Source organism: Labrus bergylta, chromosome 23 (assembly GCF_963930695.1).
Source record: "Labrus bergylta chromosome 23, fLabBer1.1, whole genome shotgun sequence".
NCBI classification, from domain to species: domain Eukaryota; kingdom Metazoa; phylum Chordata; class Actinopteri; order Labriformes; family Labridae; genus Labrus; species Labrus bergylta.
In genome coordinates, this window is record NC_089217.1 from 8,868,687 (window position 1) to 8,894,460 (window position 25,774).

Genomic DNA, 25,774 nt, shown 5'->3' on the forward strand with positions numbered 1-25,774 from the left:
GGCTCTATTGAATAACTCGACTACTACGCGTTTATAAAATGCGTTTCCACTGCATGAAGCGGTCGCAGTTGCATATTCCTGATGATTTCATTATTTAAATAAAAGGTAAGGCATGTCACAGGTGTGCAGTTTCAGCTTGCTCATTAGTGGCATGAATCCCGTTCGGCCAATCAGAATCGCGGGCCAAGTTTGTTTAGTTCATTGTTCAGTTTGTCAGGGATCAAGCACGAAAATGTATCTCAATTAATGAGAACAGATGCATTGCTCCAGATTTAGGTGATTAGCTGGATTCCATCTGCAGTCTCTCGGCAGGTATAGCCTACACACACACACACGCACACGCACACACAGACAAACAAACGGGTGTGAAATGGTTATCAAAACAAGTATCAATCCACATTTATTGCCACATGATTGCTTTTTTTCAGGATCCAATTTTTTCACTTCACGGGAAAATCAAAATGTGTGCAGTTTTTATTAAAATCGGTGGGGAGCTTGTTGCACTCCTCTAAATTAAATTAATGTGCATAGGCAGTCTAGGCCCTTTTGGAATGCAACACTGCCCCCTGCAGGTTGACCTTGTGGCCCTGCTTATCTGTTCAGAGCAGAGTTGAACAAATGTATAGGGCCAGTATTGTGAATTATCTTTGAAAACAAACAAACAAAAAAACAATCTGACTGATTAATATATTATCAAATTATCAGAGTTTTAAATATTATGCCTGAGAAGTTGTGACTTCGTGTGTGTTTCCATTCCTTGATTCCAATCAGTGAAATCACAGCAGTTGTTTTTCGATGACTGCTCAAGGCAAAAACGCCTACTGTGTCATCACTGATTGTTTTGCACAACATGCATGTGCTATGACTCCATCGAGAGCACCGTGATTGGCCAATATTTTTTTTGTCCTGGTTCTCACAGCCCTCATAGCGCCCAACCAGTCAGATGTGACATTGATCTTATGCAGGGCTGAAGTTGCTCTTGGCAGCACGTTAAATTTTGTACCTGATTTGTCACAGCTGATCATAAAGCTTGAAGTAAAGGGAGATATCCCTAAAACCTTTAATCTTGGAAAATGTCAAAATACACCCTTGATGTCATTTTTCCATACTCAGTAGGGAACTTTTTGTGCCTGCATCTGTGTGTCTTCCATTACTCACTTATTTCACATTGTATCAGAGCATTCCCCCGGGTTACCTACTCTGAAAAATATGACATTTTATCTGCCGCTAACAAAAAACGATTGGCTCGTGTCCCATTAATGAAAACCTAATACAATGAAACACACCAGGTTTTAGTCACGGTTATGGATGAGCTCCATCAGTGGTGCTTAAGAACATCGGCCCACGCATCACACTCGATGATAATGTGTATATTCACTCTATCACACACACACACACACACACACAGCCATCAGTGAGGGGGCTGGAGCACACATAAGCAGGAGTCATGATGAGTGAAAGAAGTGGGCTGACCACTATTGACTGACATACAGGATTCACAGAGCAGGTAGCATGACAAAGACAGGAGAAGGTTTTTCTGTTCAGTTTATTATACACTTTGTTTGCAAAGAAATCAATCAATTCTTTTGTCTCCATTATTCTCATGTTATATTTTACATTTTGTAAGCGTTACACCCACATTACACACTCTAGAGATGCTCAGATACGAGTTCAATTTCATGATTTTGCAGGAATTAGACAGACGGTCTTTTTGAACAACCAAACATGCACAAAATAATATCTAAATAGAATTAGAAAAAAACAACATGATAAATCGATTGCATACAGGCTAGGTTTACTACTAGACTTTCAGTAGTCTTTGCAGAGGCCACCATTAGACTTTTCTGTTATCTTCACAGAGTCCAGAGGAACAAACTCAGGGAGTTTGAGGCACAGGGGTTATGACAATAGGGGCCGAGTTCTTCCCTTTTTTAAGTCCTTGAGGGCAAAAGTACGGATACAGTTTCTCTGTAAAGCAGCGGTTAGTGAAGGAATAGATTTGTGATTTAGAATCAACATCATAGAAGGAAACCACGCCTTTGTTGTAGTCCACAAAGACGCCAACCTTCTGGAGCTTTTCTTTCAGTGTGATTTTGACTCTTGGGTTTGTAAGTGCAAAATATATGCCATCTCCAAGCATAATGGTCCAGCAACCATTTTTGTTTGACAAAGTTTTGTTTCTCTTTCTATCAATAGACTCTTTGACCACTCCAACAACCCAGTCGGTCTTTCCTTTCACTTGAACCTCATAGTAAAACTTCCCTGTTGAAAACCCCTCAGTTGTCAGAACCTCTGGATACACCTCAAATCTCTTTGGATTTTTGGGAAGATTCTGCCTTTCTTCTACTTCGGTGACTTGTTTTCCATCCTGGCTTATGACAAGTGAGTCAAACGCTGTTTCGGGGTCAAAGGTCAGGTCCACTGCATGCTCCCTCATTATTTTCATTTGAATCTCAGGAAGCTCCTCCATTATTTGACCTACTCTCTGTTCCAGCAGTGTTAGCGCATCTCTCGGAGCTTTGAAGGACAGATCACTGTGAACACCAATGTCCGCCCAGTCCTTAAAGTCAAAGGAAGAGAATAAGGTTGGGAAGGTCTGGAGCAAAAGATGGTGGTCGTCGGACCGCCACAGCTGCTCAAGACGACTGCTTCTGCTGTCAAGCTCAATGACTTCCCTCCTCAGTTCTGTGATTAGGTCTTCAGCCTTCTGCTTTGTTGCCCTGTACCGCTCATCAATCGCCTCGACCAGCTTGGCCTGGCTGCTCTGGATATAGCGGATCAAGTCTTCGCACGCCCGAACACTGGCTTCTTTCTCTTGTTCAACTTCTATTTGGCACGCAGCAGCCGAGTTTTGGATTTCTGCTATCTTCTCAGCTCGCGACTGTTTCATCTGTTGGATGTTTGTCGTTGTCTCGTCTTTTTTGGCCACCACTGCTTCGTATTCTTCCTCAAGCGGGACAACAATGTGACTCTTGTGTTCGGCTTTGGAGCACAGCACACAAATAAAAGCCTGGTCCGTCCTGCAGTACAGTTCTGTTGTCTTGCTGTGTGTCTCGCACATCCTGTCATGCAGATCTTTCACTGGCTCTAATAATGTGTGGCTCTTCAAAGGAGTGACTCTCAAGTGCGGCTCAAGATGTGCTTCACAGAAAGAGACGAGGCACGTCAGGCAAGATTTAACAGCCTTGTTATTTTTCTCTGAGCAAATATCACAAAGAACGTCCGTGGTTTCAGGAAGTTCAGGTTCCGGGTGTGTGGCTTTGACTTGAATTGACACCTTAAATGCGTCAACTAACTCAGACATCATAGTGTTGACTTCAAGTTCAGGTCTTGGAGAAAATACCTTTTTGCAAAATGGACACTGGCATGTGACACTGCTGTCCCAATACTTGTGGAGACAAGCACTGCAGAAATTGTGTCCACATGGCGTTGACACTGGCTTGCAAAACACATCCAGACAGATGGAACATAGGAACCTCTCCTCTGTCAGCAGACCGCTGGCAGTTGCCATATCTAGAAAAGAATTAAGGAAGCAAATACACAGTTCATACGAATTCAGTAACACCTGTTGAAACTGTGCGTTACGTCATGAGTTCGATAAGAATCAAAAGGAAACATTTTGACAAAAGTATCTTTCTGACCTGTAATTTCAAGTAAAAGGAAAGGACCACACCTGGAAATGAGTCGACTGTTTGCCCAATAAGTTTCGTTCAGACTGTAAATGTTAAGGTTTCGTTTCACCGTGGTGACGTATTAAGTCTCCGCCTTCTTCACTTTATACAAAGACTTCCTGCTCAAATTTAACGCTTTAATCTCCATTTTAAATTGCGTTTTCGTCTCTAGAGTTCGCCTAAACCTTTTTTTTTTTTTTTTTATGTAAGTTTACTTTCAAAGTTCACGTCGTGGTCCACAGCTTTGAAAACTTCATGTTGTGGAACTTGGTCTGTTCACAGGACAAATCCAGCTGCGTCCTAGAGCTCCCCCTTGTGGCTTAGTTGTTCAGATGTAGTCAAGGTGTGCCCCGTTTGAAACCTCTGTATACAATCGTCAGTAACACAAAATGACCCCACCGAAAAGTGTCTGAAGAAAATATAAAGCCAAATCTTTCATTTCTTGAAAAAAAAAAAAAAAAAAAAAGAAAAAACCTTTTTAGAAAAGAGCAAACTGATCTAGAGTATCAACCGTTTAAATATCTACTCCAGATACAATAAATGTCATTGATGAATTCAGGAGTTTCAGTCTGTCAAATAGACTTTTAATGAGGCGTAATTCAGCGTGGTTTCTCCTTATTGTATGGAATTCAGCTGTACGTATATTTACTTCAAACATTCTGCAAAGAAACTTGAGAACGAGTTCATATCGTCTGTATTTTATTGAAATGTTTGCACAAGCCTGTATAGCAGAAGAGGAGCAGTATACAGCCGGATGAACAATACAGCAAGTGCAGGATTTAGGAAAAAAGACAAAGATTAAAAAAAACAACATCTTTTTAACACCCGTGTGAGTGAATAGTGCCTCATATGTCAGATCAATCTGTACTCACAAAGTGCAAATGACATTTCTCAACTCAACCTCAAGCATCTATAACCTAACCGACAATCAAGTCCTGACTGGATTGGAATCGTCCTCATAACTTCACAGCATAACACACACAAACATGGCATGATGAAATCGCAAAAAGGGAACAGAAATAGAGGGTAAGATCACATCACTTCATACCACATAGTGGCGTCCTTCACAATTAACAACGAATCGACTTTTGAGTCTCCTACAATGAGCGTTTATGGCTTTATGTTTAAAAAAATACAACACACAATCACGTCATGAACTTCTTTCCATTATTACAAATCATTCTATGGGTCCCACGTGTTCATCCAAATCCCAAACTTTCAGTCTAAGCAAAAAGCATGCCAAGCATAGAAAGTGTATTAAGTTTACAACATAGCTGTCTCTCTCTCTCTCTCTTTTTTTTTTTTGTTTGGTTTCCTGAATTATATTTACAGCTCATGTATGTAGTTAACACTCGTCAAGAAATAAGATTCACAGAAGAGCGTACAGTGTTTACAATTGAACTACAAAAGAAATGTGTGATCATAAACCACGTTAACCTGAAAAAAAAGTCACTACTTGATTAATTTTCCTCCCTGCAGACAAAGATTTCAACCACTTTTTTTTTTTTTTATGTACAGCACAATTATTTATTTCTTTACAGTGACTTCTTTGTACTTCAAATTGTAATATTTGCACAGCACATGAACCTTTAAAACCTTCCCAATCCAACATTTAGACAGACTCTTGTCCAATAGTTGTCAACTGACAAATCCCTGTGTTAACACTTTACAAGCAGTGAATAATGACCTCTTAAGAAAAATAAGAAAAGGGGGAAGAAAGGCTTTTCTTTGATTTCTTAGATGTCACATGTTCCGTTGTTCACTGGACAGTAACGCTGGGCAAATCTTTGGACACCACAATTTTCTTTGACAGTCAAGGAACTCATTTCTATCCACCGTCTCTTTCGTTCACCACATGAACCTCTGAGTGACTGCGCTGTCTGGCCAGTGGAAAGTCTTACTGATGAAGATGTAGAGTGTGGCAGCATTCACAGCAGTGTACAGAAGAAACTCCACCACCAGTCTGGGAAGAGTGGGGAGCGGCATGTGCAGGCGGTACATCAGGTAGGGGACGATGAAGTACCTGAACTCCAGCAGCTTCTGGGGTACCGTGGCAGCCAGGAGGCACACCAGCAGCGCCAGACTCCAGAACAACGAGCGGGACTTGAGGGAGTCCAGGAAGTTCCACCCTGCGAACAGGTAGGCGGGGACGAGGAGGAAGCGCACCAGCTCATGCCTCTGGAAAAGCCTTTTCCACACATAGAAGGGGAAGTGGCGGTTATCAGCAAGGAGGTACCTGTGGACGAAAGTGAACTTCCACACCAGGAGCAAGGAGAGGCCGGCGACTAAGAGGAAGAAAAAAGGCTGTTTTTTCAGAGCCTGGAAGAAGCGAAGCACGCGGTGGTAACAAAGGGAGACGGGGAGGGAGAAGAAGAGTGCGAACGAGAAAAAGTAGAAGAGTTGGGGAAAGTTAAGGCAGGCTTCATGACTCGTCCTGTCGCCCACTACTATCCCGTCATTCAGCACCACAAACGCAACGGAGCCCACGCCGACAACCGCGTAAGGCCAGGTCACCAGCAGCACTGCCTTCATGTAAACGGGCGACGTGAGGAACTCCAGCGTGAAGAGCAACACTTTCTTAACGCCGCCGAGTGACAGCGGGACCTGGGTGGGAGGAGTCTTGTCATCCCTCTTCTTCGTGTGCTCCAGCCTCCAGGCTTCGTCCATTTTGGCGGCCACCAACGTGCCCGCGCAGAAAGCAACCCAGACGATGTTGGTCTGCCGGAAGAGCACGGAGCAGACGCCGAGAAGCGCCGAAGCCTTGTGGCAGCTGTACAGCGTCATCAGGTAGGTGAAAAGGATGAAGAATGTCGATCCGGCGTCAGTGTAGTAGAGGAAGTTGAAGAAGTAGAGCACAGGGAAGGTGGACAGAGACAGCGCAGAGAGGACTCTGCGGGACGTCGTCCGTGTCTGCAAGAGAGGAACATTTCAATTAGAAAAGGAAGAAATGACAAAAACAAGATCATTACTCATCATTATGGTTATTATCAGTTGGAATTACCTTCTCCCTGAGGTGTAGCTTGCAGACGAGCAGATAGAGCAGGTAGAGGTTGCCGCAGTTGAACAGCAGGTTGACGAAGCGCAGCATGGCAGTGGAACACACCACCTGGCCGGTCAGGTCAGCGAGCCACACCACGGGCTTGATCACGCCCACCGAGACGAGGTAAAGGCCGGGCAGGGTGGTGATCATGGGGTCCCACTGCACATGACATGAGGAAAAGTGAGAAGACGTTAAACAAAAATGTCACCACTTGGTCTTATTCGCTCGTAACATCGCTAGGATTTCTCCAAATTTGCAAATGTGAATTCCGTCTCAGCTGGGGAAAAAAAAAGAATATGAAATCCAGCTTTGGCGGTCCATGCTTTATTTTTGGCTGCTTAAAAAAAAACAAAAAAAAAAAAACACAGCATCCCGTAAACCCTATAATGGAAAGACTGAAAAAGTCTCTCTTTTATTAGACTTCCTTTCCTCTACGAGAATTTGACAGTTTCATAGTCCTGATTTCATTTTTAATCTGATAATTTAAAAAAAAGAAAAAGAAACGACCCAGTAATTTTTGCAGTCCAGAATAAATTGCTCAAAAAAAAAAAAAAAAAACATCATTAAGATTCAAAAGATTGTTTTTTTTTTGTTGTATTTGTCACATGCTCACACAGATGTGCAGCGAAATGTAAACTGCGACATGTTTGAAAGGAACGCAACTGGAAACTAAATGATTTGACAAATGAATGAAAAATCTAATTTAGAAGACGATTCTTTAATTTCCATGTTGCACAATCAGAACTGCCAGTGGTAAAGCAATAAATTAAAGCACATAACCCCCACCCACCCACCACCACTAATACCACTCTATATGTTGCACATGGAGATTAAAGGATGCTCTGCAGTCTGTCACATCATTTTAAATGTAACATTAATCCTCTAAAGCACAAAGAGGCTCGCCTGTCTTCATGTCTCTCTCCCTCCTCACAGCACAAAAAGTACCTCGTTGAATTTCCCCTGGCAATACTTCTGAGCTTGCGGGATGTGAAAGATCTCGTCCATGTAGGGCTCCCTCTGCTCCCGAGTGACTCTGGAGAACAGCAGGCAGGATATCAAAAAGTTGGTGCTGCAAAGAGCGGTGAAGAGGTATCCTTCAAATTTCTCCATTGTTCGCTCAGGAAATCCAATTAAAAAGCGAGTGCACTTCAAAATGTCTCCGTCGTTTTTTGTTTGTTTGTTTGTTTGTTTTTTTTAAATCACATAACTACAAGACCGCTGTGCAAACCAGCAAAGTAACTCCGTCCAGTCGCGATAAACGGAAGAGTTTAAAAAAAGAAAAAGAAAAAAAAGAAATGTTCACAGCTAACGGCTCGGCTTGGCAACTTGTACAAAAGCATTTAAGTTCCGCTTTTGTTCTATCTACTCTAACACCTCAGTTATGTGAAATAGTAGCGCCATGAAAATAAACATAATCTACATTCTTAATAATTATAATTTAATATGTATTTTCTTGATTTTAATGAACATTTAGCAACAAAAACAAACACAAAAAAAAAGGGGGAACTGCGCTCATAACGCGGTGTCGCCGTGTTATTGTTCCCCTTCATGTTCTGTGTGCGGTAACTTGAAGCAGGCTCGTCGCGGTTTCTTCACAGTTCATTTTGATGAAGATTATTGTCTAGCATGCATTTAACACATGACTTGGAGCTTTTCCCCGGTCGCAGGGTGACCCAGTTGCTTTTTAAAGACGTGAAAAATGCGGCTGAGCTGAGACAGTGTGCTGTGAAAGGTGAAGTAAACGGAGCCTTGATCAACCCGACGATGGTGAGGAAACACTGTTTTATCCCTCTTCCCCATTCTGCTGTTTTAGTTGTATATATTTACAGTCTATGATATTAACCAGCTAATTACTGTGTCATTTCCTGCACAGGTAAAGCTATTCATAGTCATAGCCTCTAAACAAAACAGGAAGCAAAAGGTGATTTATTGTAACCCTAGGACTTAACCATCACTTTCTTTTTCATTTGCAGCTTGTGAATCCTTTCCAGGTTCTAGTAGCTGCCAACAAGGCTGTTCACCTACAGACAATTGGAAAAATGAAGACCAGAAGTTTATACTCAGAAATCATCTTCAACTTGTCCCCTACTAATAATGTAAGTAACCAAACCCTAACTTCCTCTTCATTATCATAATTCACTTCTTCATCTGAAAATGCTTCTTTCAGGACTACACTGATTGTCGCTCTCGTTCGTTAACCTCCTTTGCGTGGGAGAGTCCGCCAGAGCAGCCACGTTTAACACGAGTGGACGAGCTGAATAGAAGTGTATCCTGTTGCTGTGTCTTCCTTCTGTACAGATCTCAGAGGCTTTTAAAAGGTTCGGGATCTCTGATGGTGACGAGTCAGTCATGGTGGTCCTGGTTCACAGCCGAGATGAGCCACAGCCTTTGTCGGATATCGTAGCCAGGGTGAATGGGCAGCAGGTGGCGGTGGAAGATGTTTCCTCTCTGTCAAACAACACCAAAATCCAAAAGGTTCTGCATCTCCACTTTCCTTTTAATGGCCCTTTTCCATACAATGTAGACTTGCATAGGTATCGTGTTTATAAATACACGTGTCTGTGCTTAGCTTGACATCCAATAGGTCACATCTACAACATACATACTGTACATACTGTTGGTTGTATGAATGTATAACTACCAGCTTAGATATGAAGTGATAATGTCTTTTCAGCCGCATTCAAATATTGAAATTGTTACTAAAAGGTTGTTACTTATTTCATTTCTGTAGCTTTTCTCTAAATCGTTCCCCTTTTCTCTCCACTGGTTTCAGCTGTATAAGGTGACTCCCCAGGAGGAAAGGTGTGGGACTCTGCTGGATGCCGTTGTATGCAGAATGGCCACCAAGGATGTCGTTTAGCTACAACAGGAAAAAGGGACCAAAACACGGCGAAAATACGCCTTGATTTGTTTGACCTAAACATTGATTTTCTGTTTTTCGATGAATCCGCCACACATTTTGTAAAGTTCCAAAATTCAAAACATTAAAAAAAAGTCATACTTGATGTATCGCTGCTCATGCTCACAGCTGAAAGAAAATAAATCGTATTTTTTTATACGTCTTTTTATGGATTCACTAATGTTTCCTTCTGCATACATGACATTAAAAAAATATATATTCTGACGCTGACAGGTGGAGAAGAATTTGGATAGGCTGTACAGAAAGTCATGGAACTTCATTTTGCCTCATCCTGATTGTCCATGGCATCCATTTATGATCCACATCATTCAGACCTTTTCTTTTGAGTAGGGGGGGGAGACTTAGCTGAAAATGATTTTTGTCTTTGAAAGATGACAATGTGTGAGTTCTCTGTCAGCAGTGGAGAGTGGTGTAAAGGTGGTCACCTGCCAGCACTTGGAGGAATTATGACTCAAAGGGCTCTGCGACAATTAATAAGCAAGAAGTAAAAGATATAAAACACATGATTAATACACCACAGGTCTCTTTTTTCATTGAAAACCTTTCATCTTAAGAAGACGAGACCATCAAACAAAAAAGGTTCAACTCCGTTCTTTTGAATCACATTCAAAAGCCTTTGTTTATATTTTAGTTTATGAATCCTTCCTCGGGGAAATTCCATAAACAACCGACATTTCAAATATCACTGCACATCTTCACTGGAGCCTGGATGATGACTCGCGTTATAACATCACATTTCATTCAACATTTGCACTTAAAAGCAGATTCATGAGAAAGACACTGAAGCAAACTAAAGTGTATTAAAACGTTATTTATATGAATCTTATTGAGATTGTTGCACTTTAAATATCCATAAAAGAATCACATGATGGTCCAGACATGAACTCATTTGATCATAATTGATGAAACATTGTGTTGCAATACTTTTACAAAATAATATGACAATGAAGTGATTTGATAGTTTTTAGCTTCAAGATACCACAGTTTGTAATCTTTACACTATGAAGACATCACATGTCTATTACATCAAGACAACACAAAGTCAAACTGCAGAGGTTTTAAAATCAATCTTTACATTTGTTTAGTCTGGGATGTTAGAAAGCTCGTCTTTTCCGATGTTCCCTCAGCTGATGATGCACACAATGTTCTTCCCCTCCAGATCAGGGATCTTGTTGTTCAGGATGGCAGCCATAGCAGCGGAGCCTGAAGGCTCCACCACCAGTCCAGAAGCGTAAAGGATGGAAACTGCTTTCTGAATCTCTTGGTCGCTCACGAGGACAATCCCCTCAACATAACGCTGACACAGCTCAAAGGGCAGTGTGCCTGGGATGCAAAGAGAATGAAAGAGTGGCAAGGTTACAACACAACCAGCAACGTGAATATAGCCATTTGAAGTATAGTCAAGCTGGTTGCAGACTCTTTTCCCACAGAGCGACAATTTGAAAATGTACTTTATCTGGGTTTCCACACCGCAAAAATGCAGAATTAGAAAGAGCTTGAGTTAAAATTGCATCGAGATTTATGTTTGATAACCGCGTCCTGCAAAGCGAAAGATCAACAACAACATCCTGCATGATACCTGCAAAAGGTGGTGCAAGTCCTGAGGCGATGCTCTTGGTGTCCATGCCCACTGGCTTCTTCTCGATGTAACTTTTATGCATTGTGCATGCTGTGTTTGACAAGAAACAAAACAATGGAAACAAGCTAACATTGATTTAATTTGTTGCAGCTCATATCCGTACTCCTCAACTCTAGCTGTACCTCCTTCTGGTTCCACACCGTAGATTCTGGTCTCATCACAGCCTGACAATTTGATGGCAGACGCTACACCCGCCAGCAGACCCCCTCCACCGCAGCACACCACCACCACATCGGGCGTGGGCATCACCTCAAGCAACTCCATACCTAGACTAGGACATACACAAATATGTAGAGAGCATAGATTAAACTACTGGTTTAAGCTTATAGTTTAGTTTTGGTACAGTTTAAACCTTGTCACACATATAGCACAATAAATAATGTAAATATTTCCTATTACCTAACATGTCATTTTTGTCGCGGATGGGATTTTAATCATCCAAAATGGTCACGGTCAGCCCTGGATGTCATACCTGGCATGTCCTGCTATTAGATCCAGGTCATCATATGAGTGCAGGAAGGTCATGTTGTCCTCCTGAACGCAGCGGTTCACCACATTCATCAAACAGGAAGTTGGAACTCGCTCCACTTCCAACCCAAAACTCTGAAGATGAGACGGGTATAACTACCACTGAATGGATTTTAAATAGACTATATTTCAGTCAGTCAGTGAATAACCTGGTACCTGTATGAGGACGGATCTGGACACCGGAGCAGTCTCCGGCATTACCACCTTACCCTTTGATCCAAAGTGTTTGGAGGCATAGGCGAAGGACTTCCCATAGTTTCCAGCAGACATCGTGACAAAATGACCATCCTTCTGTCGCTTGGCAAATTGATTGGCCACTCCTCTAATCTTGAACGACCCTGTCGACGAAATGAAACGCACATCTTAAAAGAAGTGAGACATCACCAGAAAAATCGACTTATGGAGATTCTCCTCTGACCCGTTCTCTGCATGTTCTCCAGTTTGATAAGGATGTTGCAGTTGACGTTGAGAGGCAGAGTTGTCTGGCACCAAGGGATCGTTGGAGTGTTGATGACACCCAGCGGGCTGCTTCTCACTGTCTCCCTGGCTTCTCTCAGCAGATCCAGGGTGACGAGATCTGCAGACACCTCACCCATCTGTGTTAGACAAAAATGTATAATATATATTATTAATATGGGGAATACACTGGCATTTTGGAATCATGTTAGATTGCTTTAAAGATACATTAATAATGCATACCCTACATAATATCATTCGCACCACAGACCCCCCCCCACCTCCCATACTTTATTATTGTGTATTTAAAGATTATATTTCTCATTTGCTCAGAACATTACTCTGTCATTCATCTTCAGTAAAAATAATTTCAAATAAAACATGTCTTGTAAATAACACTGTAATAAACTCGGCTTTAGGTTTTCGCTGGTGTCCCGGATTCTGAACATGTGTGCACTCCATGCTGCCTAATGTTCACAAAAGGACATTTAATTAAAAAAACAAATAACAAAGTCGTCATGTAACTAAAAAAAGCATGCTTAGTGTGTTTTGGCCTTTTAACCCACTTACCTTGATATTTCTTTTTTACTTTCAGTAACTTAAAAAAAAAAAAAAAAAAAAAAAGCTGTACGAGGGCCCTTTAAAGTTTACAGTGTTACATCTTTAGCGGCCCCCCACCAGCACAACAGAACAGTTCCCACATGTGTGTAGTCGGACTTTTATCTTGATTGGACCGAAAAACATGGCAGTCCCTGCAAGTTCAAAATGGGGAGCTGTTAGCTAACACACCATAGTTATTGCTCTGTATTTTTTGATGCAGTTATAATATATATATATATATTTTTTTAAACTGGGTTTTAATTTGCGAACATGGGTGTCATTCGACGCGTTGTGTGCGCCATGTCGGGAGGTGTCGACAGCTCTGTTACAGCCTTGTTACTGAAGAGAAGAGGTAAGAGAAACATGTCATGTGTGACATATTAGTCACAGTTACACACCTGAATCCATTTTTTAAATGTCAGAGTCGCTGTCTTTAATATGCAGGCTATAATGTAACTGGAGTTTTTATGAAGAACTGGGACTCCCTGGATGAAAAAGGGGTTTGCACTGCAGAGGAAGACTGTGAAGACGCCTACAAAGTGTGTCAGATCCTGAACATCCCCTTCCATCAAGTGTCCTATGTCAAAGAGTACTGGCATGACGTTTTCAGGTAATGTTAGTTTGCTTTTTGATGCATTAGTAAAAAAAACAAACAAACAAAAAAAAAAACAATCCCTTCGTTTGATTCCTTAACCAAAATATAAATCATGTTGATCCACTTTCAGCAATCTACTGAAGGAATATGAGAAGGGCAGGACACCAAATCCAGATATTCTCTGCAACAAGCACATCAAATTCAATCATTTCTACAAGTACGCTATCAACACTCTGGGTATGTAGTCTCAGCATCTCTTTAGCCAGAATGTATGGCGGGGCGGGGACACACACACAGTAGAAAAGGTCTTGTAATAGGTGTTGTGCTGCTTTTGACTAAGGTGCTGATGCCATGGCAACGGGCCATTATGCAAGGACGTCGCAGGAAGACGAAGAGGTGTTCCAACAGATGCCCGCGGCTTTGCCTGCCACTCTCTTCAGGGATCGATTTGAGATTAGAAATCGTAAGAGTTTGACTTTAATCTCGCTTTTGAACAACTTAAATGTAGCCTCAATTTCTATTTCTTTTTCTGTCTTTCTATTTCGGTTAAAATGTTTTGTTCACTTGCACTGTTGTTAATTTACTTCTCTGTGTGCCTTTGAATTGCCCTCCGGGGACAAATGAAGTTTTTTTGAATTGAATTGAATTGAATTGAATTTACATCCTTTTCCTTAAGTATTTTGTGCCTCTGATCTCTATCTGAAAAAAACATTTTTATTTTTTTTACTGGTATTGGAATTGTATCACTGGCTTTTTAATTGGCTCTTTCTTTTTAACAATCATTTCTTCTCTCTCCTCTGCCAAGCGGTGAGGTTGTACAAAGGAGCAGACTCCCTCAAAGACCAAACCTTCTTCCTCAGTCAGATCTCCCAAGATGCCTTGCGACAAACCATGTTCCCGTTAGCCGGACTGACCAAAGAGTATGTCAAAAAGATTGCTGCTGAGGCCGGATTTCACCATGTGCTGAAAAGGAAAGAGGTAACCACACAAACTACATAAAATGACATGTAAATTGTTTTTATATCACATCACACAACATTAATAATGACATGTTTTTAGTCACATTGCATGCTTGCAGTAAACTCATTTTTCCCCTCCAGAGCATGGGCATCTGTTTCATTGGAAAGAGAAACTTTGAAGACTTTATTTTGGAGGTAAGAATGAAACGTCCACATTAACAAAATGCCTTGTTATCATACTATTTCCTATTACATTTTGTATTTTAGGGCTCAGAGCAGAGTTTCCTTGTTTCCTCTCATTAAGGTTGACTTACATGTAAAACTTTCTGTTTGTTGGTTTGTTTGTTTCCAGTATCTGGAACCTAAACCAGGGAACTTTGTCTCCATTGAAGACGGGACCGTCATGGGAAAACATAAAGGTATTGCTTCTCAAATAGTGATCTTTTGTTACAAGCTGAAGAACAGATGTGTCACTATTACATTATCACATGTACCTCTACAAAATCTCTCTTCCAAACTGTGTTACAGTGTTCTTAATGTCTCTTCTCTGGTCCTTTTCCTGTGTGCTCCTGTCTATTCAGGCTGGTTTACTCTGACTCTGGGCCAAAGGGCAAGGATAGGAGGCACCAGGGACCCCATGTTTGTGGTGGACAAAGACACTGCTACTGGAGATGTCTTTGTGGTGAGAAAGTCATTTTCAGTTGTTGAAGTGAAAGTATTCTGTCTACTCTGGAATCATGGTACAATAGATTCTTCATTATGTTTTCAATGTAAATTCATCAAGCTTACCTCTAGTTTTTATAATCATTGGGCTTCAACCAATCTAAGAAATGAAACGCGCCTCGGCTGTAGACTGCTAGAGCGGTTCTATCGCCCAATTCAGATGGCTTGTAGTTCAGAATAAACCTCATGGTTTGGTAGCCAACACATACCACTTTTCTATATGCTTAAATATCGTATTAATGGTTTGCGAGAATGCTTCAGCTGCGCTCCTCAGTACAGCAAATAATTAAATAAAAATTCCCTGATGAGATATATACGGTTACAAGTGGCTTTACCTGACTGAGCTTGATTGGAAATGTGTCTTAATGGCAGGTTGGAACAGGAAATACATAAACTACCACAATAAAGTAATGCCTGAACTGTCAGATTCATCTTAATTCCCAGGCTACCTGCAGCTTCCACTCATTGAAAAAAAATTGAATAATACGATCTTGTAAGATTGTGTATAATCATAAAATATCACATATCTTAAAAAGGTGAATTGCTTAAGTGAAAGGCACAAGGGGGCTCGGTGATGTTTCGTGTTTTAGGTCATTGTTTAAGCACACTTGTCGCTCTTTCTTTATTGCTTGTATGTCTGACCGACAAGGCGCCGAGCACCACTCACCCGGCTCTTTTCCGCGACACAATGAAGACGGACCGTTTCCACTGGGTGACCGTAGACCCGCCTCCTGAACTGGTCAGGACACAGATGATGGAGTGTCATTTCCGCTTCATCCACCAGATGCCACTCAGTGAGTCAGCCGTCCATCGGTACACGTTAAGAAGTGAAATGCAAACAGTGCGTTGTCTACTGAACAATAAAACACCCGTGTCGTGTGCCTCGCAGCTCCGTGCACAGTGACGCTGAACATGAACGGCTCTGTGTGGATTTCACTCTCTCAGCCAATCAGAGCTCTGACACCAGGACAGGTAACAGCAAACACAGCCTCTGTTACAAGAATACAGTGTACTTGCTTTTGTCATTCTGTTACAACAATCATAGCGGTGAAGTACTTTTTGAAATGATATGCACTGATTCTCTTTCTTACAGTGGGAGTATGTGTATGTTTCCTTACTCCATTTTTTTTTCCATCGCTTCCCGCAGTTTGCTGTGCTCTACAAAGGGGAGGAGTGTCTGGGTAGTGGAAAGATTGTCCAACTGGGGCCCAGTGAATTCACACTCCAGAGGGGCCGAGAGCGACTGGTAGCAGCTGCACAGCAAAAGGAGCAGCAAACCCCGGAACCAGCCAGCTGAGTGGGAGCGGTTGAAATATGCTCTGTCGGGGGAAATCGGGTTCCGTCACTAAATGTTCTATCTGACAGGCCTTTGTGACATGGTGCATGTTCTGCAGGAATCAGTTTTTTCCAAATTCCGAAATACTCTTTTACGCAGTATTGATACCACAAGGACAACAACAACAACAACTACTAATCCCTGAGGGAAATTCTGTTATTGAGAGACGTGCCTCTCACATACAGTACATAGACCTGACATTTACACACATGCACAAACAGGACCTGTGGACATGCATTAGTGGAGAGATTTCAGAGTGGGGCAGGGAGTGCGTCACAGCTGTTGGGGGGTTCGGTGCCTCGCTCACGGCAGTACTTGGGAAGTGACTAGGCACCTCTTTAGATCCACACCGGGAATTGAAACGGCTTCGCCCCGGGGGTTCCCAACCCAAGTCCCTACTGACTGAGCTACTACTGCCTGATAAGTTATTTCTAATTGGCCTAACATACTGAGAATAATAGTATGTATAGCCTATGCAGAGTAAGAGCCAGGTCCAAAGAGTGCTTCCATGTGATTTTTGCACAGACCCGGCTGTGCTTGCACTTCATGTCTACAATCTAGTTTAGCATGAGCAGTTCACACATGAGTGCAGCCATATTTTATACAGATTAGCAAATATGGTGATAAAATCAGTTTTCAATAAAATAAGCCACTTGGTGAAATATGTATGAAAAGGTTATGAGAGACAATAAGACTGTTAAACATGTTAATACACTACTATTTTGTAATAGTGTGCATATTGAGCTCATGTTTGTGACGTAGCTATTGTTGGTTTTTTTAATCAATGAGAAAGTAAAGTGCCTTTTTAGGTCCTGAGGTATTGTTTTTATTTGTGGAACATTTTTTTTCCTCTCATGTAAATACTTGAACATATTTGACAAACGAGTGAATAAACCAAATGAGCTAAAGTTGTAAGGTTGCTTTGTTTTATTTATAATAATATTCAGACCAGAGTCAGTATGGCCAGAAGTATAAATACTGTATAGTTTGTTGTTGTGCATTGGCTGTTCTTCATCCATTGATCCACGTGAGGGCGCTGTATACAAGGCTTTACCAGGTTGAACCTCAAAGGATGGGTTCGACTTCATATTGCAACTTACACTGTATATCCCAATGAATCCTAATGTCAAGGAGACATTTAAAATGTGGGAATTTTCTAAATCTTTCCTTGTTGGTAAACTATTCACTATCTTAAAGAAAAAGAAAACCCTAAACTTCATCAGCAGACAAAATAAATAAGGGCTGAAGTAACAGGTTAAACAGAAGGAATAAATAAAAGGTAGTTTAGGATGTAGCCGAAGATAATTCAAAAGTTACTGAAAATGAACATAAAAGTTAGATCATCAAATGTGTAAAGGAGGGAAACTATTAGATTCATAATGAAGAGTTAGCTCTATTCTCCATTGTTTTTAAGCTTATTTTTTCATGCTTTTTTTGTAATGTTATTCTATACATGTAGGCTATATATAGTACATACAACTTGGTGACCATGACCATTCAACAATCCCACCAAAGAACACACTGATCAGGAAACACGGTCATATATACATATAATACAAAAGTGCACATTACCTTGCAAAAATGTGGCTGATAAAGGAGTGACATTCCTATGCAGTGGGAATAATTAAAGTTAAACCTACAGCATTTTCTTTATAACGTTAAAAGATAAGTTGGTGGTGCCAGAAGTTGTGTGACTCAGAGGTTACAACATTCAACATAAGAAAAAGAACAAATCAAGATGTGGACTGAAGTTAACAACTGCTTTTTCAAGTTTCTTTACTGCTAACCATTACAACAAGGAGCAGAGGTTGCAGATGGAGCAACACCCGAACACGCAATAAGAGCGCTCACCCTATTGTAATAACAATGCACTTGCGCGTATTGGTCACCCAGTGCCACTTCCCAAATCTCCATGTGAAAAAAAAAAAAGCCCCCCTTGTGAATGCGTCCCAGAGCGGGAACACAGCAGGTTTATGGTAATAAGCCTCTGAGATGTTGAGGAGGAGGAGGCGGAGGAGGAGGAGAGCCACGGAGCCATTTTGTACTCATTTCAAACTCAGTGTGTGTTAACGGAGCCTCTGCGCACAGTGGATATACTGACACCATGGATAGAACGCGACTCTTTCATCGTTAAAGCGTCACAATGAGGGATACGAGCAAAACGCTGTGTTGGGAGAGGGAGAGTTAATGCATTTGCAGAGGACTTTCGGTGAAGTTGAAAGGGATTTGGCTTCTTTGGAAGTATGGAGCTATCGATATATTGGATGTTGGTCTGTGTCCTGTTCAGTGTGCCGCTTGCGGGATGTTTGGAGATACACCTTTCGGATACTTTACAGCCCGGGACCCTTTTGGCAAACTTGTCGCTCGGCCCTGGTTGGACATATAAAATCGACAGGACTTTGTCTAATAACTTCATCCAAGGGTTTTTTGATGTTGAGAGGCACGGTGGGGTTGTCCGTGTGTCCCACAGAGTCCGGTGTGCGCTCACGTCGAGGAGCCCCGCAGTTGTTTATTTTAGAACATGTTCCACAACATCTGGAAACGTAATTCTGACACAGTTTAATGTGTTCGTCCACGGCCAGGACTGTTTTATAAAATACAAGAGAAAGAACGCGCCAGGTAAGAAGCCAGATATTCAAGTTAAATACCTTTCAAAACTGAAGGCAACTTCCTGCTTACCTGCAGGTAGATTGCTTTTGAGTGTAACAGAACTTTTGCCTGCCTTTACGCGGAACGCCGTCTTTTTGGACAGTTTGTGTGCAGGGGAAGAGTTGAGCGCAGTGTTCAGAAATGGGGATTTGTTCTTGTCCAGTGACTTCTGTTTTGAGAACACAGGACAATCCGAGGTGAATTTGCTCTGCGCGTTGCACAGCTCTCCAGGCGGCAGGCTCTCCGTGCGGCTCAATCTGACTCTCGTCAAAGTGAATGGACCGCATGGATCCCTCTCAGAACATGTCAGGAGAAAGTCTGACACATTGATCCGCAGGGGGAAGCGACAGGCAAACGCGCCTCCCCAGTTCCAGCTCCCCAACTATCAGGTGTCCGTGCCCGAGAATGAGCCCACGGGCACGCGGGTCATCACACTGAAAGCCACTGACCCGGATGATGGAGAGGCAGGGAGGCTGGAGTACAGCATAGACGCCTTGTTTGACAGCAGATCGAAGGAGTTTTTTCACATTGACTCTCAGACAGGGAGCATAACCACCGCCCAGTCACTAGACAGGGAAGTCAAAGACACCCATCTCTTCAAAGTCACTGTAACTGACAATGGCTCTCCGAGGAGATCCGCCAATTCTTACCTCACTGTCACTGTAAGTGACACTAATGACCACAACCCTGTGTTTGAGCAAACTGAATACCGTGTTAAAATCCGGGAGAATGTTGAAGTGGGGTATGAAGTGATGACAATCAGGGCCACTGATGGGGATGCTCCCTCCAACGCCAACATGATTTACAAAATTTCTAATGGCAATGGAGTTAACTCTGTGTTTGAAATCGACCCCCGGAATGGACTGGTGAAGATTAGAGAGAAGCCTGACAGGGAGACCCGAGCCAAATACCAGCTTATTGTAGAAGCCAATGACCAGGGTAAGGAGCCAGGTCCTCGCAGTGCCACTGCCACTGTCAATATCTCTGTTGAGGACGAAAATGACAACTACCCACAGTTCAGTCAGAAGAGGTACACTGTGCAGATTCCAGAGAATGTCGCAATCAACACTAAAGTCGCCCAGGTGGAAGCTACAGATAAAGATGAGGGGAATAACGCTAAAGTTCATTACAGCATCATCAGTGGCAATGTCAAAGGACAGTTTTACATTCACTCTCCCACCGGTGTAATTGATGTCATCAATCCTCTGGACTATGAGATGATTCGTGAGTATAATCTAAGAATAAAGGCTCAGGATGGTGGAAGGCCTCCTCTGATAAATGGCACCGGGATGGTGGTGGTGCAAGTAGTGGACGTCAACGATAATGCCCCCATGTTTGTCAGTACGCCATTCCAGGCGACTGTTTTGGAAAACGTGGCAATTGGTTACTCGGTGATTCATATTCAAGCAATTGACAGCGACTCAGGGGAAAACGCTCTTCTGGAATATCGTTTAACTGGCACCGCGCCTGGTTTTCCATTCACAATTAATAACAGCACAGGCTGGATAACAGTTAGCGACGAGCTGGACAGGGAGACCACTGAGTTCTACACCTTTGGCGTGGAGGCCAGAGATCACGGGGTACCTGTGATGTCCTCCTCAGCCAGCGTCAGCATCACAGTGCTCGATGTGAATGACAACGTACCGACGTTCACAGAGAAGACCTATGCGCTGAAGATTAACGAAGACGCTGTGGTGGGGTCCAGTGTCCTGGCAGTGACAGCCGTGGACAGGGACGTCAACAGTGTGGTGACCTATCAGATCTCCAGTGGCAACACCAGAAACCGCTTTGCCATCACTAGCCAGAGTGGAGGCGGCCTCATCACTTTAGCCCTCCCCTTGGACTACAAGCAGGAGCGCCAGTATGTGCTAACGGTTACTGCCAGTGATGGGACGCGCTACGACACCACTCAGGTGTTCATCAATGTGACGGATGCCAACACACACCGGCCTGTCTTCCAAAGTGCGAACTACCAGGTTCTGCTCGGTGAAGAAAGACCAGTTGGCTACACGGTTGTTGTAATCAGTGCAACAGACGAGGACACGGGAGAAAATGCTCGCATCACATATGAAATGGAGGATAACGTTCCTCAGTTTAAAATTGACCCAGATACAGGTGCCATTACGACACAAATGGAGATTGATTATGAAGACCAGGCCTCCTATACATTAGCCATCATAGCCAGAGACAATGGGATCCCTCAGAAATCTGATACCACTTATGTGGAAATTATCATTCAGGATGCTAATGATAACACCCCTCAGTTTCTTAGGGATAATTACCAAGGGGCTGTTTTTGAAGATGCACCTGTCTACACTAGTGTTCTCCAGATCTCGGCCTCAGATAGAGACTCCGGCTCAAACGGCAGGTTGAGCTACACATTTCAGGGTGGGGATGATGGAGAGGGAGACTTCTTTATAGAGCCGTACTCTGGCATCATCAGAACTGCTCGCAAACTGGACCGGGAGAACGTTCCTGTTTACAATCTAAAGGCCTACGCTGTGGACAGGGGGGTCCCGCCACTGAAGGCGGTTGTTCCTATTCACGTGGTTGTCCAAGACATAAACGACAACGCTCCCGTTTTTGAGAGGGACGAGTTGTTCATTGACGTGAAGGAGAACAGCCAGGTGGGTTCAGTTGTAGCCCGGATCACTGCTTTGGACCCGGATGAGGGCACCAACGCTCAGATCATGTACCAGATTGTGGAGGGGAATGTTCCAGAAGTTTTCCAGCTGGATATTTTCAACGGCGACCTCACTGCCCTCACAGACCTGGATTATGAAACTGAAACGGAGTATGTCATTGTGGTCCAGGCCACCTCGGCACCACTGGTGAGTCGGGCCACGGTGCACATCCGTCTTGTGGACATGAATGACAATAAGCCAGTGCTGCAAAACTTTGAGATTATTTTCAACAACTACGTCACCAACAAGTCCAACAGTTTTCCATCGGGAATAATAGGGAAGGTACCAGCTCATGACCCGGATGTGTCGGATAAGCTACGGTACAAGTTTGAATCTGGGAACGAGCTAAGTTTGCTGCTGTTGAATGAAGACACTGGGGATCTGAGATTAAGCAGGGACCTCGACAATGACAGGCCCCTGGAAGCACCCATGACCATCTCTGTCTCAGGTAAGATTTCTTTATTTAAATTAAATTCATCTACACACATGATGTTTTTCCACAAGATTTCCACTTTTCATGCCAGCAACATTTGTCATTACATGCAAAATAAATGTGATAAAGATGTTAACTTAAATCGCCACATGTTTCATATCATCACACTGCAGATTGCGATTGCAATTTTGAGTTGAGTGGAGACCTAAGGCACGTTTGATGCTGTGGTGTTGATTGTGTGTTCAGAGAGTGTTGGCTGTAGGCCCTTTGCAGAATCCGGTTAGGCTTCTTTTGTGCCATTTGGGTGATAAATGTATTGTGTGCAACCAGTTGGTTGAGATAAAAAAAAGGTGCAAATAGTAGTGTACCCTCATATGACGTTTCTGTCTCTTTTTAGTCTTTTTAGTGCACCTGAAACTGTGTTTACTGTCGAGTATGCTCCTTTTCTATTTCTGTATTAAGCAGGGACCTCGACAATGACAGGCCCCTGGAAGGAATTGTCATGTGTGGTAACTAATGACAATTCCTCACTCAGTTTTCAAGTTTTGAAAAACCTTCAGATATCTTAAAGAAAGGCGTTAGGTCCTACATGTTGTTTGTGGATATAGACTGAGCTTTTTGTAAAACAGGTTCTGATGGATCTCAAGGCCAAGTGGGTTCATTTAGAAGGTCATGCAGAAAGAATTTGTGTAAGGGTTCTTTTTTTTTCACTATTAAGGCAGACTTTGTTCTTCTAAGTTAAAGATTAGACGAATGCAAACACTTGATCATTCACACCTAATCTGGCAAGGTAAAACACACACACACAGACTCTCTTTCTCTCTCTCTCTGTCTCTCTCTCTCTCTCTCTCTCTCTGCAAGAAGGCACAGTGAAATGAATCAGGCAATCTGAAAGGCACAATAAATATAACACTCTGACAGAATAACTACCTTGTCGCTCATTGACAGCTGGTTGCTCAACCCTCTTTATTCATTATTTTTTTTCTTTTTAATACTTTTCTTAATCTTTATATCTCTCTGTCAGTTAAACTCCCAATTCACATTCACTTCACTCTGTGGGGACTTGGGATGGGAACCGGTGCGGACCAAAGTATGGAAGTTGGTCTGGTTTTGAAGAGGTGCCGGGTCACTTCACGAGTAGTGCTGAGATAGACCATCCCTTTCTGTGTGTTTCATTTCTGTCACAGATAACCTGCAGAGTGGGGGGGGGGGGGTTGCAGCGACTGACCACATTAGGTATAGGCCTAACTGCCCCCCTACACTACCACTTCATTAATATTTGTCAATAACAGCTGACAGCTCTTGCCGTATCCTTGACAACAGTGACCTCACGATGGCCCTAAAGGGAATTAGCGTTCTTTATGTTTTGTAGCCAAATGCACACTTGCAATAAAATACAAGCACATATTCTGACCTAATTAAAAAGAAGGACTTACTCCAAACCCCCCTTTCTTGGTGGCTTAACCTTATGTCAAGTGTTAGGTAACCATTACCAATGAAGTCTTGACCTTTCAACCCGTTGCTTTCGGTAGAGGAAGGCCTGGGGAATTGGTGGACTAATGGCTCCTTGACAAAGAAAGAGAGAGACAAGACTCTGATTGTTTCCATGTTTTTGACATAGTTCTATATGACTATGAGAAATCCGACCTAGGTAGGACTAGGACAAAATTATACTTATTCTAAGTTCTGGTTTTAACTCCACTGATCTGTTATAAGTGCCATGTGCTGCTTTTTCACAATAGCTCATTTATTGATAACTCATGCTGCTGCTTTTCTTCTCATTCAGGAAGTTATTTTTTTATTCATCTGCGTTGTTTTTTTTTTTGTTGCTGAATTTGGCTCTTTGTCTTTTTTGGTTTAAACCGTTTGAACCCATGAAGAATCGTAGTGTGATGTACAAACACCACACTTCTCCTGTGCATCATCAGTTCTAGCTGCTCATTATAGCTACTCGCATTAATATTGACATTCTCTGTCTTTGAGTGGTGAGATTGATCCGGGTGCATTAGCTCTGCTGCCTTTCCTGCTTAACCCCGGATCCTTTAGGGTGAAGACTGCTGATTTATTCAAATAGAGCTTGATTTTTCTTGGCTGTACACGCAAAATAGAGTGACACATATTTTCCTTGCATCCTTTTTTTTAACAAGGCTTTACTTTACATCTGTGGAATAAGCAAACAGGTGTTTTTGACTGAGGAGGAAAGAAGGCCTGAGAATGTTTTTTCTAGCACTCTGCTGAAACTCAAGAATGCCCTGATAACTCCCCCAAGTTACCAAGTTACACCTGCTTGATATGCTCGGCTAGCCACAACTTTGTGCAAATTGTCCTTGTCCTCTCTCTTGCTGTACTTTGTGTCTGGGTTCATACCCAGATCTGTCAATTCAGAGACAGGTGTGTGATTTTTGACTTATCAAGGCAAGCCTGCAGGGTGCCCCAAGAAACACTTCATGCACAGTTTGTTCTGTAATGTCACCATGCATTGGCTTCATTAATCTAAAAAAAAAGTGATAATCAAATTGAGATGAAAAGCAAGTTGTTTTTTCCTGACTTGACTTTTGACGTTGGTAAAAAAAAAAAAAAAAATCTCAAAGAAAGCTGAATTTGATCCCAAGGAACCAGGCTGACCTTTCAGTTCATAACATCAACCATCCTCCCTGTAGCATCATCAGTACAGTTACAGTTCAATGTTAATATCAGACTGATCAGTCTACTGACATACTCAAATTGACTGCTTCCTGTTATACCAAAGGCATCAACTAACATGCTCTTGTGTTTTTATTCCCAGGAAACATCTACATTAAAGGTGGGGTTGACAACGGCCAAAGTTTAAACGTGCTCTAACTAGCTATAGGTGGAGCTGTGTTATATCATGTAGAAATGTAACACCGCGGATTCTTACTTAAAAGATTAGAAATGATTGAAGATGAATTGGTCTTTTTCCAGCCTGGCTGTGATCTTTACTTATACCCTGAGTGTCTGTGACGACATGCTGCTACACGTACCCATTCACACACCCACCCCCACCCCCACCCCCTCTCTTCCCTTATCCCTGTCCTTTTCTTTTTTTTTCCCCCCATGAGGTTTTTTTTTCCAAGCTTACATGTCTTTGCTTTGTCTCTTTATCCAGTTTGAGGACTTGCATAGCTCAGCTTTTCAAGATTTTTTGGTCTTGTCCACCCCCCTCTCTCCTCCTTCAATAATTTCTCAACTTCCTTTCACTTCTCCCTCTCTTAATATACATAACTAGATTCGTACATGTGACACAAGAGCGCTGTGCTGACTTTTAAAATCCAGATCAGGATATAATTCAATCTGCTGATGTACTTGCTAAACTTTCCCACTTGTGAAAGTTGCAGTGACAAACACTGCTTCATCATCACAGGGGATGATAAATCGTGATGGTCCTTCTATGTTGAGACATGATTCAACAAGTCGATTATTGGACATGATGCATCGTCTGTCAGAATTCTGTGGGTTCATTCTTGTGAGTTAGCAGACATGTGTCCATGCCTTGTGCTTGGTATTCTCGTGATTTCAATCA

The 25,774-nt window shown here is 42.4% G+C and overlaps 6 protein-coding genes across 10 annotated transcripts in view; 3 read left to right on the forward strand and 3 right to left on the reverse strand.

The window, feature by feature from the left end:
* Positions 1-1,528: 1,528 nt before the first annotated feature.
* On the reverse strand, positions 1,529-3,774 carry LOC109998388 (E3 ubiquitin-protein ligase TRIM39-like). Of its 2 annotated transcripts, none has more exons than XM_020653200.3 (2): positions 3,642-3,774; positions 1,529-3,513 (listed from the first exon to the last, which is right to left on the reverse strand). In XM_020653200.3, exon 2 carries the CDS (start codon positions 3,509-3,511, stop codon positions 1,877-1,879), a length of 1,635 nt encoding a protein of 544 aa, XP_020508856.3. In that variant the 5' UTR covers positions 3,512-3,513; positions 3,642-3,774; the 3' UTR covers positions 1,529-1,876. The 2 variants fall into 2 exon arrangements, with proteins under 2 accessions (XP_020508856.3, XP_065807655.1); XM_065951583.1 differs by having other exon boundaries at positions 3,674-3,741.
* Positions 3,775-4,353: 579 nt separating this feature from the next.
* On the reverse strand, positions 4,354-7,996 carry alg10 (ALG10 alpha-1,2-mannosyltransferase). Its single transcript, XM_020652997.3, has 3 exons — positions 7,657-7,996; positions 6,673-6,870; positions 4,354-6,581 (listed from the first exon to the last, which is right to left on the reverse strand). Exons 1-3 carry the CDS (start codon positions 7,819-7,821, stop codon positions 5,520-5,522), a joined length of 1,425 nt encoding a protein of 474 aa, XP_020508653.2. The 5' UTR covers positions 7,822-7,996; the 3' UTR covers positions 4,354-5,519.
* A 244-nt stretch (positions 7,997-8,240) lies between these two features.
* On the forward strand, positions 8,241-9,769 carry tprkb (Tp53rk binding protein). Its single transcript, XM_020653284.3, has 4 exons — positions 8,241-8,478; positions 8,685-8,807; positions 9,010-9,186; positions 9,485-9,769. Exons 1-4 carry the CDS (start codon positions 8,338-8,340, stop codon positions 9,569-9,571), a joined length of 528 nt encoding a protein of 175 aa, XP_020508940.2. The 5' UTR covers positions 8,241-8,337; the 3' UTR covers positions 9,572-9,769.
* Positions 9,770-10,422: 653 nt separating this feature from the next.
* On the reverse strand, positions 10,423-12,923 carry srr (serine racemase). Its single transcript, XM_020653487.3, has 7 exons — positions 12,825-12,923; positions 12,217-12,394; positions 11,955-12,136; positions 11,743-11,873; positions 11,393-11,541; positions 11,211-11,300; positions 10,423-10,954 (listed from the first exon to the last, which is right to left on the reverse strand). Exons 2-7 carry the CDS (start codon positions 12,392-12,394, stop codon positions 10,755-10,757), a joined length of 930 nt encoding a protein of 309 aa, XP_020509143.2. The 5' UTR covers positions 12,825-12,923; the 3' UTR covers positions 10,423-10,754.
* A 60-nt stretch (positions 12,924-12,983) lies between these two features.
* On the forward strand, positions 12,984-17,375 carry trmu (tRNA 5-methylaminomethyl-2-thiouridylate methyltransferase). The gene is made up of 11 exons (XM_020653041.3): positions 12,984-13,206; positions 13,299-13,464; positions 13,580-13,686; positions 13,790-13,912; positions 14,255-14,427; positions 14,550-14,603; positions 14,761-14,827; positions 14,990-15,090; positions 15,781-15,925; positions 16,021-16,103; positions 16,279-17,375. The coding sequence occupies exons 1-11, from the start codon at positions 13,125-13,127 to the stop codon at positions 16,426-16,428; spliced, it is 1,251 nt and encodes a 416-aa protein (XP_020508697.1). The 5' UTR covers positions 12,984-13,124; the 3' UTR covers positions 16,429-17,375.
* Positions 17,376-17,526: 151 nt separating this feature from the next.
* The window catches only part of celsr1a (cadherin EGF LAG seven-pass G-type receptor 1a), a 69,302-nt gene continuing 61,054 nt past the window's right edge, over positions 17,527-25,774 (forward strand). For all 4 annotated transcript variants that reach the window (XM_065951087.1, XM_065951090.1, XM_065951089.1 and 1 more), the window contains exon 1: positions 17,527-22,248. In XM_065951087.1, the coding sequence (XP_065807159.1) occupies positions 18,711-22,248 (3,538 nt within the window). In that variant the 5' untranslated portion in view covers positions 17,527-18,710. The remainder of the gene's footprint in view (positions 22,249-25,774) is intronic.

Bases quoted from the DNA above. Each gene is read 5' to 3' on its own strand.
- LOC109998388 (XM_020653200.3), bottom strand. From the start codon at position 3,511: ATGGCAACTGCCAGCGGTCTGCTGACAGAGGAGAGGTTCCTATGTTCC.
- alg10 (XM_020652997.3), bottom strand. From the start codon at position 7,821: ATGGAGAAATTTGAAGGATACCTCTTCACCGCTCTTTGCAGCACCAAC. The intron at 6,871-7,656 runs GTACTTTTTGTG...TGTCATGTGCAG, and splicing joins GCCAGGGGAAATTCAACGAG to TGGGACCCCATGATCACCAC. The intron at 6,582-6,672 runs GTAATTCCAACT...CCTCTCTTGCAG, and splicing joins AGCTACACCTCAGGGAGAAG to ACACGGACGACGTCCCGCAG.
- tprkb (XM_020653284.3), top strand. From the start codon at position 8,338: ATGCATTTAACACATGACTTGGAGCTTTTCCCCGGTCGCAGGGTGACC. The intron at 8,479-8,684 runs GTGAGGAAACAC...TTTCATTTGCAG, and splicing joins CCTTGATCAACCCGACGATG to CTTGTGAATCCTTTCCAGGT. The intron at 9,187-9,484 runs GTTCTGCATCTC...CACTGGTTTCAG, and splicing joins ACAACACCAAAATCCAAAAG to CTGTATAAGGTGACTCCCCA.
- srr (XM_020653487.3), bottom strand. From the start codon at position 12,394: ATGGGTGAGGTGTCTGCAGATCTCGTCACCCTGGATCTGCTGAGAGAA. The intron at 11,301-11,392 runs GTACAGCTAGAG...TGTCAAACACAG, and splicing joins CGGTGTGGAACCAGAAGGAG to CATGCACAATGCATAAAAGT. The intron at 10,955-11,210 runs GTATCATGCAGG...TTTGCATCCCAG, and splicing joins ACTTGCACCACCTTTTGCAG to GCACACTGCCCTTTGAGCTG.
- trmu (XM_020653041.3), top strand. From the start codon at position 13,125: ATGGGTGTCATTCGACGCGTTGTGTGCGCCATGTCGGGAGGTGTCGAC. The intron at 13,913-14,254 runs GTAAGAGTTTGA...TCCTCTGCCAAG, and splicing joins TCGATTTGAGATTAGAAATC to CGGTGAGGTTGTACAAAGGA. The intron at 15,091-15,780 runs GTGAGAAAGTCA...CTGACCGACAAG, and splicing joins CTACTGGAGATGTCTTTGTG to GCGCCGAGCACCACTCACCC.